Source organism: Sinohyriopsis cumingii, chromosome 7 (genome assembly GCF_028554795.1).
Source record: "Sinohyriopsis cumingii isolate HCF-2022 chromosome 7, ASM2855479v2, whole genome shotgun sequence".
Lineage (NCBI taxonomy): Eukaryota > Metazoa > Mollusca > Bivalvia > Unionida > Unionidae > Sinohyriopsis > Sinohyriopsis cumingii.
In genome coordinates this window covers 40281359-40296301 of record NC_142967.1, presented here as the reverse complement: position 1 = coordinate 40296301, position 14943 = coordinate 40281359, and the positions used below count along the sequence as shown (strand labels likewise).

Below are 14943 nucleotides of genomic sequence, written 5' to 3'. Positions count from 1 at the left end.
CAAATTACCATTATTAATACATATGAGAGAGAGAGAGAGGAATAATTCAGGATACAGTAACGAGAAGTGCACTTGGACCGCATTTTACAAGCGCTGTCCTAATATAGTAGGAAGGCCGTTTACGTTTCGGATGTCTGTGCAGCGAGATTATTTAACATATTTACACACATCGTTAATACTACACGGTTATGCGAGTTATATAAACATGCTTGTTTTCAACTACCTCCACTGACATCACACGGACATCCCCATCATCACCGTCGTTCATCGAAGTTATCCATGAAAGATTCGTTCGTGCATATGTTGCATAGTTAAACATTCTTCAGATAAATATAACCTGGAAACTTTTTAAAAAGTCTAGTGGTATGTGAAAGTTCGATTGATTTACGTCTGCAGCAGATTGACTTTATATCCTCCCTGTTCCAAAATTTATTTTGTCTCATCACCTATCTGTTCCTAAACTAGTTGATGGTCTTTAAATGGATCTACTGCATTTGATGCGGGAGGTCGCGGGTTCGAACCCCGGCCAAGTCATACCAAAGACTTTATAACAATGGCATTAGTAGCTGCCTCTCTTGCTGCTCAGCATTAAGAGGTTAGTGTTAGGACAAGTTGGCCTGGTGTCTGGATAAAGTGACTGGGTTGGGCATGATGTTACATGTCTGCGGCATAATGCCCCTATGCCAGACCACAGGAGTCTGACGTTTTATCAGTAAAGTACGGCGAAATCTCTGACAACATGAAATCACTTTATCGGTAATATAAATGAACACATTTATAATACCGATAAGGTGATTTCATATTGTCAGAGATTTCGCCGTACTTTATTGATAAAACGTTAAAACTCCTGCAGCCAGACATCACTCTAATCTGCCGCACTGCAGATATCGTAGCGATATGGCTGAAAAATTGTTCAAGCTATGTTAAAAATCCAACACACACACACACACACACACACACAATTAAAAACCATAAACGTTAACTCCATTTACAAATATATTAATACGGACATGAGCTAATTTAGTAGCAGTCAAAAGGTCACTAAATGATTTTATCATTATTTACACACTTAACTCAATATCTTAAGTGATGTGTTCGTGTGTGATCATTCGCCATTTTTCTCAACACTTCTCGGGGACGTAGTGATAAAAATCAAGCTAATGAATAAAATAAAATCTTATCTGCCCCTTTATATATAAGATTAAAGGCAACAACCTCAATTGCCTCGCAAAATCATTTAGTAAACAGAAGAAAAAAAAAGTTTGAATAGAAAAATGTAGACATTTCCACAGGACTATGGTCAAAGACAGACAGCTGGTGAAATTCCTAAATTGATTTCAGTGCCTAAAAGGTTGTCATATAGTTGTTCTCTTTATCTTATATCCGTTTTTCCTAAAACAGATGCTGTGCTGAACACCAATCGCTCTCAACTAATATTTACTGCAGTTTGTACTAAAACGTTTAGACATTTATCGTTGCTGATATATGTCGGAAATGTAAACCTCCGCCTCTTTACAATTTTCTTTCGATTTTCTTCCCATACATTTTGCATTTTACAGTTATGCGCTACGTAGATAGAGATAGATAGATAGATAGATAGATGTGTGTGTGTGTGTGTGATTTTGATTTTTAACGTAGCTTTAACAATTTTTCAGTCATATCGCTACGTGTGTGACAGTTTTTTAATGATGTCTAGCACTCGGACATCATGCCGCAGACATTTAGCATGTCCCACCCAGTCATATTATCCTGACACCAGGCCGACCAATCCTAACACTTACCTCTTAATGCTGAGCGCCAAGCGAGGCAGCTGTTAGTACCATTTTTATAAGTCTTTGTTATGACTCGGTCAGGGATCGAACCCACGACCTCCCGCATCCGAGGCGGACGCTCTAACCACTAGGCCACCGGAGCGGTCCAGATAAATAGATAGATAGATAGGCAGACAGCATTGGCGCTCGCACATAAGGGTAACGGGGGAACACTTGCCATGTTGATTGATGTTGAATAGATGATACAAAAAAAAACAAACAAATGTCGATTGATTGGTAACAAGCGAAGCGAATCTGGCGTTATTTATTTCAAGTCTGAAATAAATGCTACACGTATACCATTAAATTCATTAATGACATAGACGTAGTATACTCATATACCACTAAATTTATTAATGACATAGATCTAACATACACATATACCATTAAACTTATTAAATACATATACGTATCATATACATATATCATAAAATTGATTAATGACATAGACGTAGCATACACATATATCATAAAATTGATTAATGATATAGACCTAGTATACACATATATCATTAAATTTAATAATGACATAGACGCAGTATACACATAAAGCACTAAATTTATTAATGACAAAGCTCTAACATACACATATACCATTAAACTTTTTAATTACATATACGTATCATATACATATATCATAAAATTGATTAATGACATAGACGTAGCATATACATATATCATTAAATTTAATAATGACATAGACGTAGTATACACATAAAGCACTAAATTTATTAATGACATATGCGTAGTATACACATATACCACTAAATTTATTAATGACAAAGATGTAACATACATATACACCATTAAATTTATTAATTACATAGACGTATCATATACATATATATACATATATCATTAAATGTATTAATGCCATAGACGTAGTATACACATATATCATTAAATTTATTAGTTAAATAGATGTAGAATAGTATTAGGTAAAGGTAAAGAGGTCACTATTCCAACAGTCACATTTCCGGAAACTAAGTCTGATGCCAAATTCACACAGTGGAGAGGAACATTAACAAAGCCGCACTCTACACCCTGAAAAAGAACACGTCACCTAATAGCAAAAGATTCTGAGAAGCTTATATGTTACATAATATTTTTTATTAGGAACAGGCTAGACAGAATCAACAACAGCTTATATAGAACCTGCTAACATGAATGATTCGTAAGTCTCCAAAAAAGAATTAGACTTGTGTTTGTTAGACCCAACAAACTGATTGTTATTAAAACAAGACTGAAACTTTTATCTCTTTAAAATGAGAACATTTGGAAGGCTCTGTCTTTATCCTGTTGCTTATTTTTCAACCTTTAGCAATCAGACACAACATGCCTTTTCTTTTTATAAGTGTACATAGAAAGAGAATATGATTTCTGATGTCTTATCAAAAGTTTGATTTCTAAACGTTGTGACAGACTGAAATTTGGAAATACTTGTATGAGCATGAGATGATTTTGACAACCCCACCAAAAAAATAACTGCTTTGAGAAAGACTTACTGACAAATGAAAATGTGTTAGTCAAGGAATACTCGTCAGCTGTGCGAGCAGCTTTTTCCAAAGTTTAGACTTTTTGCTCATAAAGATAGTTCTTGCCATTACTATGGATGTAATTCATTTACTACCTGTCTGTGGCATGATGCCCCGGTGCTAGACATCACTATAAAATGCCCCTATTATTGATTAATAAATAAATATATGGATATATTTGTGAATTAGGTGTCACGGGCTTGTGTAGTTCTTGAAACTGACGTGAGACATGTACACCTTACATAGTTACTTTTCATTTATGTAGACAGTGAAATATCTTTAATCGGCTAGGAAGATGACCTAGCCACCTATAGCAGTAGACATGTAGGTTCCGGGCAAGTGTTTGCTTGTTTGTAAAAGAATTTGGTGGTGATTTTTAGCATAGCTTTAACAATTCTAAAGTCATATCGCTACGAACTGTAATGTGACAGTTTATAATGATGTCTACCACTGGGACATCATGCCGCAACATGTGGCATCATGTCACACCCAATCATATTATCCTAACAGCAGGCCGACTAGTCGTAACACTAACCTCTTAATGCTGAGCGCCAAGCAAGGCAACTGCTAGTATCATTTTCATAAGTCTTTGGTATGCTCGGCCTGGGTTGGAACGCGCGACTTTCTGCATCCGAGGCGGACGCTCTAACCACATAGGCTATCAGAGCTGTCTGGTTCAGGAAAAGTAGAATAACTATCAAAAAAAAAAAAAAAAAAAAACGGCATAGATGGCAACTATTTTTAATTGCATCAAGCTGTTTAGTACATAATGTTTTGCAGAATTATCACCTAGGAAATGGGATTATGTTTGCACTGTGAGCATCACTTGGTGTCAAAAATGACCATCAGACGTTTTTAAAAAAATGGGATGGATACACTTCTTTTGCTACGAACTGCCATTGACTTCTCTGGTTAAATGAATAATATTCGTATGCTTTGTTATGATCTACCAAAAATACGGATCTTTTTGTCTTCACTTGTGTATTTTATTTTTTATGAATTTTTTTTAAAACTATGCAGGTGAAGGCGACATTAAATTTGTGAATAAAACTGTCCTTTGCACCCTTAACTGCAAAAGACTACTCTCATGGTCATCGTGTGTACAAATTACGCAGAGCTAGCGATTGGTACAATAAAAGGAAAAATATAACATCCTGCCATAAACTAACATATGGAAAGATTTAACGAAGAACAACTAAACAAAATAATGCCAATACAAATAAATGTTTGTACAAAAGTTAATTAAAAAAGAAAAATCCCACTGGTGTAGACGGGACGAGAGGGGGCTAATCTACTGAAAGGGAGTCGGCACATTAGTGATTGGCGTCGCAAATGCGTACAGGCTCTCCTTCGGTGCAGATGGATACATGGGCGCCCGCATGATTTTTTGCGGGAGGGGGTCTGTCAGTCACGGCCGGGTCAGTTAGGATAGTAAGCAGTCTGAAACTAACGCTAATATTTACTAAGCGTTTTGAACAGAATCTCGTGACATATTTTCAGTTTCATTTGCATGATTAAACTTGTCGGAATTTATATATGTATTTGCAGTATGATTTCGGGGGGGGGGGGTGTCACGTGAAGCCCTTTGACCTATGCTGCGGGCGCCCATGGATGGATACGTACAGGCTCTCCTTCGGTGTAGATGGATATCCCCACTCCTCATATAATGAAATACAAGGATGTCTCCCAACTAACAACTCAAATACAAAATGTACACGACAAAAATAACAAAAAAATATCAAACACCCACACCGCCCTACACTATACTAACCCACTAAAAAAAACCTATCTTTCAGTAATTAGCATCGGAGATATGCCAGAATAAACAACCCAAACAAGCAAATATCCGAACAAATAGCTAAACCATGTAAGTTGATCATAAGTCCAGACCACCAGGCCAAGCTACAGAAAGTGGCAAAAGATTGATTCATCATAACAATCCAAACTATTTCGTTGAAGATGAGGCTACGACATCGTAGATAACCGTGAATGCATTAGAGTTTCCTAAGATGAATATTACAGACTAGGCAACTCTGATAACACTTGGTTTTGCCAAAAATGCAACGAGCGCCTGCATAAATTCTCCGATTGCTTTTTCTACACGTCGAAAGCAACCGAGGAACATTCACGAATTCGGTACCGGCCTTAGCAAACGCGGAGCCCGATTTGGATTATTTTGGCGAGCCCCCTCCCCCGGATTTAAGCGCGGGTCCCCCTTTGAGCACGGTATTTGGAAATAAACCTTTAAACAAGTTTTATATGATATTGAATTTAAAATTTTCTTTCATCGCTTTAAAAATTACTTTTTCTCTATATATATATTTTTAAAAATTAATAACACGCGGGATCCCCGTGAACGCGGGCCCGATTGGGCTAAATCAGTCCAATCAGCCTAATTTTACTAAAACATCCCAACATTTTCTACTAGCTCAATTCAACATAAACAGTATCCATTACAAATTTGGTGAAGTTACAGAGCTTTTGATAAATAAAAAAAATCGGCAGCATTTTTTGGTTTAACTGAACCAAGATAGACTAATCCTTCCCCAATGCTTCAACTCTCGGCTACCGTATGTCCCAAAACGACCATACCGCACAGAACCGTGATGTCCTAATTTTTTGTTCGATCAGACACTAAATGGATGAAGAACGGATCTCGAACCAGAGCTTATTTAATGTGTATTTACAGAACTTTCAAAAGCATAAATGGCTCATACGTAGAGGTTATAAACCACCAAACACGCTTCAGACTAATTTCATTAAGGTCTGTATTTCGTTATTAGATATAATTGCTGTCCATTACGATCATTTCATGCTGCTAGGTGACCTAAAGTTTGACCTTCTAGCCCATAACAAATGTCAGCCCCTTATCGATATTTGTAACACGATAAACGTAACTTCTGGATCAACCTGTTAAAAAAATCAGGACAAACCATCACATATAGTTATTTTAGTAAATAAAAAGCAGTAACTATGTAAATTTCAACACTGGTATCAGAGACTTTCCTAAGATTTTCACAATGATCAAAGGATTTTATTCAAGAGAACTTTAATGTAAAACCTACGGTCTACACCTTTTCATATAGCTCATATATTTGAGGATCCCAATTATGTCTATTGGTCCTTTACACAAATGCTTGAGGACCATGCTTCTCTTAAACAAAAACGACAAAGAAAACAACCTGCTCTCTTTATCAGTTTCAACCTTAGAAAAAGCAATACATTGCAAAGCTCAACTACTCCATAAATAAGAGTGTTATAAAACATCCAAAAACTGCAACAACAACAAACAACAAAGAAATTGAGTGATCCAACTCGAATGTGAAGCCATAAACGTTTACTTTAAGTTTGTCGAACGTTGCTCAATGAAAAGTAAGAATTTCTGGTCAACCATTAGGCTAATCATGGTAAACAACGCTGTTTTATCACAGAACTCAACTATACTCTGGCAAAACGATGAGATTTTCTCTGATCATGCATGTTTGGCATAGGTCTTCAATAGTTCCTTCAATATTGCTAAAGACATAGGCAATAACCAAATACAGGTTATCAAAAAGAACTTCAACAAAGCAATTTCAAACATCAGTATTAGAAAGGTAAATGGGATTGATTTTATTTGACCAAGCCTATTACAACAAGCCTTTAAACAAACTCGTGAACTATAGCCTTGATCAAAACATTTTCAAAACAAGACTCAATGAACAAAATTATCATCCTGTCAGTACTCTTTCAAATATATAAAAACTCTTTGAACAAGCTAGCTGTTAGACAACACTATGGTGATTACTAGAAGACTTGCTTCAAGACCTTGACCAAAACAAATAGACTGCAACTATTTTGAGTGATTTATCCAAAAGCATTCGACTGTTTACCCCAAAAATTCGTCCTCCAGAAACTGGAATCATGTTGACTTTCAAATTCAGCAAAAAATTTGGCAGTAAATACTATCACAGATTAACTCTCAAACAGAAGACAATGTTTCAAAATAGGAAAGTCAAATTAGTTCATGCACAAATATTTACAAAGGGTTATCCCAGGGATCAGTTCTTGGGCTCATATTTTTTAGTCTCTTTATTAATGACATCTTTGTCATAAAAGGTTCTGATCTATACAACTATGTTGATGGCAAAACATTTGCCTATGTTCACCATGATTTTAATACAGTATTATTAAATCAGCTTTGGCAATGGAGTGCAATAGCTTGATTAGGTCGTTTACCAACACAGATCTGAATGGAAACCTTGACAGGTTCCAATTTACTGCACTTAAATAGGACACCAATGATGAACTTGAGACTTTAGCCTCCAGCTAAGTTTAGGTATCTTACAAAGATTCTGTAAAACTTCTTGGAGTCACTTTGGACTTTATGCTAAGTCACTGAATTTGGTTTTGCTGATAATCCAGATCTGCAGCAGGTCAAAATGCTTGGCAAAATATGCAAAATCTATGTAGATTAGAACCAGAATATAAACACAAAACACACTGACAAATTATCTATCTTCACACTCACTTTAACTAGTCTGCATGTCTAACTTTTGACAAATTATCATGAAGTGCACAAATTCTGTAATGAAATCAATTGGTGGACTTTATTACATCACTCTCATGATGTTCTTTCAAATTTATAAAGTGGTGTTGATTTGTCCTTTTTCTGATCAGACATATTTTGAAGTTTAAAAAGACCAATCTGCTCAAAGAATTGTCATGCACAAATCAAACTGTAGAATCTCATTTTGTAAAAAAAATATGACTTCAAAAAATAGACTGGACCACTAACTTTCTTATCAATATAATAAATCTGTGAGGCAAAGTTTACAATTAAAGAAACCCATCCATTTTCATGGAAATGGGTGATATAGAAAATTAGAAAAGTAAATGTTGGTCTATAAATGGCAAATTCACTCTTACGCTATTCTTAATCAGCAGTGACTGTCTTTCTTTTCAGAATATTCTCAAAGACATCATAAAAATGACAAACAAATTTTTAATGCTTTATTTTTAATTTTTACCCTGCCGGAAAAGTACAATCCATATAAAGGTGAGCTCAAGACATAATTAGGTGGAGAACAGCATAATGATTATGCCAAAAGCATAATGGTTAGCACTTATGGGACTAAGATATCAAAATCAAATATTATTTACTGCCACTTCTGTGATGGATGATTCTACAGCATTAGCAAGACTGATCTTTGCAGTTTCTATACGAGGTTGAACTTGTATGCTAAAAGGTAGAAAGGTGGAATAAAAATTGGTTTCTATATGAGGTTGAACTTGTATGTTAAAAGGTAGAAAGGTGGAATAAAAATTGGTTTTTGACTGTACAAAGGTTAAGTATTTAGACCTAAAAGTGACATCATGTGCACGACTGATTGGATCCAAGGAAAGTGTGGAAGTATACACAGGAACCAGCTTAATTTATTTGAGGTAGCATATTTGCCTCAAAAATGGAGGTTTTCTGATGCTTACACATTTATATCCCTGATTGCATATCAGATCAACCACCTATAAAATTCATTAAAGGATAGAATTTTATGACTTTAAAAAGAACTGTTGATGTAGATAGGATTAAGTACAGATCATAGTTATACTGATTTTCTGGGAATGCTTTTGATATTTATTATATCAAGAAAACACATCAAACTAAACAAAGAGGAATAAATATACATTTTATTTATACAAGAAGCAAAAGCAAAACAAATAATTCAACATAACACATTACTCCAACGGGGCAAAGCAAGTTTCCACCTAAAAAAAAAATCAGGTCACATATCTCTCTGTTGTTACAAACAACATCACTGAAATTCACATACTGAATAAATGTTAGGTATTAGACAAGGCAACTCTTGGTGGAAGATGAGAAAGCTCTAGGCATGGTCTTAGGTGGGGGATATATTTATGTCTGCTTTAAGTACAGTTTTGAAATTATACCATTCTCTAGGATGCCAAGAAGGCCAAATCCAATCAACTCTACATAAAATAAAAAAACTCTAATTTCTATGCATCCTTTTATGTTCATGTGATATAGTTATAACAAAAGAGCAATCATCCCTGAGGATCATATACAACCTTTGTACATGTTCAACTGTTATCAAAATTCTTAGAAGTCAGCACTGGATCAGGAGTAAAAAAAAATAGATGGACTGTAAAATACATTTTGCGGGACAAGGTTACAGTGTATCAAACTTGATATCTTTATACAGTTGTATCACCTCTATCCACATATAAAAAAGACAATGTAATTACTGATTACACAGACCTCTTCTATAAGGCTTTTAGTAGTCTTCATAGAGAAGAGCTAAAAATCATTATAAAATCTGTTTATAAACTACAGAGTCAACATGCAAGAAATTTCAAATCAATACCATCTGAGAAACAAACTGAAGAATGAGTGTTTTTAATCTATATCGGTGTTACACTGAAAAAGTTTCTATTTGATGTTGTGGGTTTATCACCATTTTTTAGCACACATTAAGCTACACATGGCGACAGTATAAATGTTGGAGGAAGAACCCTAGAAATTCTCTGCAGAACCACTGACCCATGGGAAGCTGCTGGCAAGCTTTCTCATATTCAACAATGGATAAGCCCAATCTATAAATTGGGTGGGACATTCCTTTGCTTCACAAATGTATACACAAAAGTTCATTGAAGTGATTGACAGTCTTAAAGGAATGTCCAGGAATTCAAGATAAGAACATTTCTTCTTTTTCACTGCTGAACGCTGAAAACACCTGATATTCTTGAGTGATAAAAATTTTCTACTGAGGCAAACATATTGAATGTATGATAGGAACCATTTTCATTTAAGCCAAACAAGACATCATCATAAGACTTTTGGTAAAAACCTCATGTCAATATGACCAACTATTCAGGAAAAGTAGCAATAACAAGATGCTGATATGGTTTCCACAATGGGCATCATATATGTACTATTTTCTTTTAGGATTAACTTGACATCACAACAATTCTTTGTTGTGATAATGCCATGTTAATATGACCATTCATTGAGGTGATAATGCCATGTTAATATGACCATTCATTGAGGTGATAATGCCATGTTAATATGACCATTCATTGAGGTGATAATGCCGTGTTAATATGACCATTCATTGAGGTGATAATGCCATGTTAATATGACCATTCATTGAGGTGATAATGCCATGTTAATATGACCATTCATTGAGGTGATAATGCCGTGTTAATATGACCATTCATTGAGGTGATAATGCCATGTTAATATGACCATTCATTGAGGTGATAATGCCATGTTAATATGACCATTCATTGAGGTGAAATAGCAATAACAAGTTTTCAAGATGGCTGCTGTAGCAAACATATTAGATGTTGAAGCAGCACCTTTTTCTTTTAGGACCAACTAAATCTTGGGATGAATGTGTGTTTTAAGTTTTATGACAAGTATATTAACAAGCCTAGCCATAATAGACTGACATGCTACGGACTACGGACAAAAAGCCATCCCATAAACTCTTCTTTTCTATGACCAGTAGGGCTAATATAAACCAATAATATATCAGTCATTGATTATTGTCAACAAAAATGCTGCTGTAGATTTTGAGAAAATTTTATCACATTGTTTTATATAGTGACTAACCACATAGGATTGTTATGTGTATATGTTATAACAGTAATCATATATGACTGTATGTCTGTGTTATGACAGTAATCATATAGGACTGCATGTATGTGTTATGACAGTAATCATATAGGACTGCATGTAAGTGTTATGACAGTAATCATATAGGACTGCATGTATGTGTTATTACAATCATGTAATGCCATGCACTGATTAAACAAGACCTGCAAGACAAGACTAGTGATGCAAAATAAATGTGACATCTTTATATAATAACAAAACCCCAACTAAAAAAATTGTGCAATACAGAAATAATATCGATGAAGAAGAAAAAAAAATACTTGAAGGCACATTTATTTGGCACATGCTGACTCCTTTTATCTCTGATATTGATTATTTATCTTTGAGATACAAGATACCATTACATGACTCTTAATAAAATAATACAAGATATGCTAAGTATATCTTCATGAAATAATAAAAGATACATTTAAGTGTATCTTCATGAAATAATACAAGACATATTTAAGTGTATCTTCATGAAATAATACAATATACATTTAAGTGTATCTTCGTGAAATAATACAAGACATATTTAAGTGTATCTTCATAAAATAATACAATATACATTTAAGTGTATCTTCATGAAATAATACAAGACATATTTAAGTGCATCTTCATGAAATAATACAACATACATTTAAGTGTATCTTCATGACATATTTAAGTGTATCTTCATGAAATAATAACAGACATAATTAAGCTATCTTCATGAAATAATACAAGACATATTTAATTGTATCTCCATGAAATAATACACGACATTTAAGTGAATCTTCATGAAATAATACAAGACATTTAAGTGTATCTTCATGAAATAAAACAAGATACATTTAAGTGTATCTTCATGAAATAATACAAGATATTTAAGTGTATCTTTATGAAATAATACAAAACATATTTAAGTGTATCTTCATGAAATAATACAAGACATTTAAGTGTATCTTCATGAAATAATACAAGACATTTAAGTGTATCTTCATGAAATAAAACAAGATACATTTAAATGTATCTTCATGACATATTTAAGTGTATCTTCATGAAATAATACAATCAACTTCCATTACAATGACAAATTTTGTTTCCAGCCATTTTGCTGCAGTAACAAATCTATCATTGTAATGATAATAGGCTTAACTAAGAGGAATTATCGTTGTCTAATTGTTGTCAAACATGAACTTAAAACAGCTGTATTGAGATCCCCACACTCTGAACACAACACCTCAATTTATGACCTAATGATAAATGGATGCATTTTAGAATATAAAAATGGCATGTGTGTATGTGTGATTTGGATTTTTATTGTAGATTTAATAATTTTCAGTCATATCACTACAAGGTCTGCAAATATAAGAGGCATGTGTTTGTGTGTGTGATTTGGATTTTTAATGTAGCTTTAATAATTTTCAGTCATATCACTACGATGTCTGCAGATATAAGAAGTATGAAGAGCTGAATAGTTTCCAGGTTATATCCCAGGGTCTACGTTCTATGGTAGGGATTATCACTGGGTCAATGACAGTTACATGCAAAAAATTTGTTTTTAATGTCCAGTAAGTGGTATATATTGTTATTGGGTAGGAATCTCAACAGTTTCTAAGCCATCAACCAGGGGTTAAAGTTCACAGGGGTGGGGGGGGGGTGGGGAGACCCTAGGATCATTGTCACCTAGATGAATAAATTTGTCTTTTCATGCCCACCTCCAATGCAATTAAAATTTTAAAAAAATGTGAAGGCACAATCTACACATTTCCCTAGTTATGACTGACCCAAGTTTCATGCAATAAACTTGAATGGTATAGGAAGAGAATGTATGCACCCCCTCCCCATTCCAACAGATTATCACATTATTATCATGCTTTTGAAGAAATAAGAATGAGTCTGAAATATAAATTGATACTTCATATGTAATGTGATTGTATTTATTTGCACAAAATGTCAATCATGTTTTCATACATTTGTCAGCAATGTTACAATTAAAATTCTTACACTCTAATTACCTTGTGAGTTAAAATCAGAATTTCTGGTGATTTAGCCGTTTATAAAATTTGGCTCAAAGGGAAGTCCTCTGCCCAGGCACATGATTCTGGCCGATGCACAAGTGCTTTTATCTCCTAAAGCCCACTAAATGTTAAGTTAACCATAGTTATCATGTGGAAATTTGAAATTTTTCCAACTCATGAAAAAAGGGCAACAAGTTTCCAAATAATAAGTTTCTAGGCCAGCATTCCTGGGCAAGATCAAAAAGTATAATCATAAAAAACATGTCTTAAGCATGTTTGTATCCAAATTTTTCACAGTGATGCATATCAAGTTTTAGACCACCACCATATGAAAGAAATTATTTGAGATTTTAAAAAAACATGTCTCCTGCCTACCTAGCCCCAACCCCTGGGTTCACATAAAAATTGTAGAAATATTTGTACATACAGACGACATGCAATCATATATCACAATGGTTCAAGTCTGTACCTTCAACACTGTAGGAGGCAAATACATTACATTACCATTACATTACTCGGGGCCCCGAGTGGCCGAGTGGTCTAAAGCGCTCACCGTTCCGGATCACTGCCATCTCACCTCTGTCTGCGTGTGTTCGAGTCCAAGGCTCGGCTAGCGTGGGTACGTGGGAAAGCCTGCCAGTAGCTTCTCGTGTGTCGGTGGTTCTTCCCTGGGTTTTCCAGGGTTCTTCCTCCACCAGTTATACTGGCCGCCATGTATAGCCTATCTTGTGCTGAAAAATGGCGTTAAACCCTAGAACAACAACAACAACCATTACATTACTAACAGATGGATGGAACTAAAGATGAGCAAGAAATAGTCCCATTTTTTATATAAATAGAGCAGCGATAATAAAAATGTTGATACAATTGCATCATAAAATCTTTATCAAAGGGCAATAATTCAGTATCCAAGTGAGGGCAATAAATAAAAGAACAAGAAATTTTGACAATACCTGACAATACTGCCATCAGAGGACAGTTTCATGTACTTAGGACTTTGCAAATTATTCAGTAATACTAAACGTGTACACTGTACAAGTAGTTTCCAATGACTTAATGCCACCATGATTATAATTCTGAGTATCTATAACTTGCAACTGTGCCGTAATACTGCTAGAATTGTGTATATTATCTCCCCTTGCCACAAATATCAAAGCCGATGATGTGAAGTCCAAAGGTAAAGATCACTGGTACTTCTGACAATGGCATACATTCAACAATGCTCACACATAATCACAAAGGCATCACTTGAATGTCGATCAGCCAAATATGGAAGAATAAGTTGGTATCTTACTTTTGATGAGGGGACAAGCCTCCTGAAATATAGAAAGAAATGATGTTGTTACAAGAAATAAATGTGCAGCCATCTGATTATCTTCCGAAGCAACTGGCTCAGATTCTAAAGTACAATACAATCATAAACTAAATATCACAGTATTGTAAATGCCAATGCCAAGCTATTTTTCTCATACTTTCAGGATGTTCAGTCATTCATGACTTATAACTTTGAGTCAAGCAAAATTTCAAATATAATTTTTTTTATAGGCCCATTTTTCCAGGCAATGAGCAAAGACTGTCAAGGTGGGATAAAGCATGTTGGGTGACACATAAGTTGACACTGATGAAAAATACAAGCTGCATATTTATAATTATCTGCACCAAACTGGTCTGATTGACTCACACCAGGCCTGTTTGGGGGGGGGGGAAGAGAGAGAGAGAGAGATAAAAATGCCAATTAAACTGAAACTGAACACCGCCTAAAGTATCAAGAGCCATCCTGCAGCCAGTAATTGCCCTTTTACTGTCAGTATGATGGCCAAAAGGACTGCTCAAGTGTGGTCTCCAGCACAATTGCTATTATAATCCTGATTTGGTGTTTTGGTGAAATGTTCTCAGTAATGGCTTTTCCTTCAGGGTGTACAGTGCCCCATTTCACTTAT

The 14943-nt window shown here is 34.8% G+C and overlaps 1 protein-coding gene across 3 annotated transcripts in view; it reads right to left on the bottom strand.

Moving 5' to 3' along the window:
* Positions 1-8999: 8999 nt before the first annotated feature.
* LOC149795077 (PACRG-like protein) overlaps positions 9000-14943 on the bottom strand; it is an 87119-nt gene continuing 81175 nt past the window's right edge. For all 3 annotated transcript variants that reach the window (XM_089964781.1, XM_089964783.1, XM_089964782.1), the window contains exon 8: positions 9000-14319. In XM_089964781.1, coding sequence (XP_089820907.1) covers positions 14263-14319 — 57 coding nt within the window. In that variant the 3' untranslated portion in view covers positions 9000-14262. The remainder of the gene's footprint in view (positions 14320-14943) is intronic.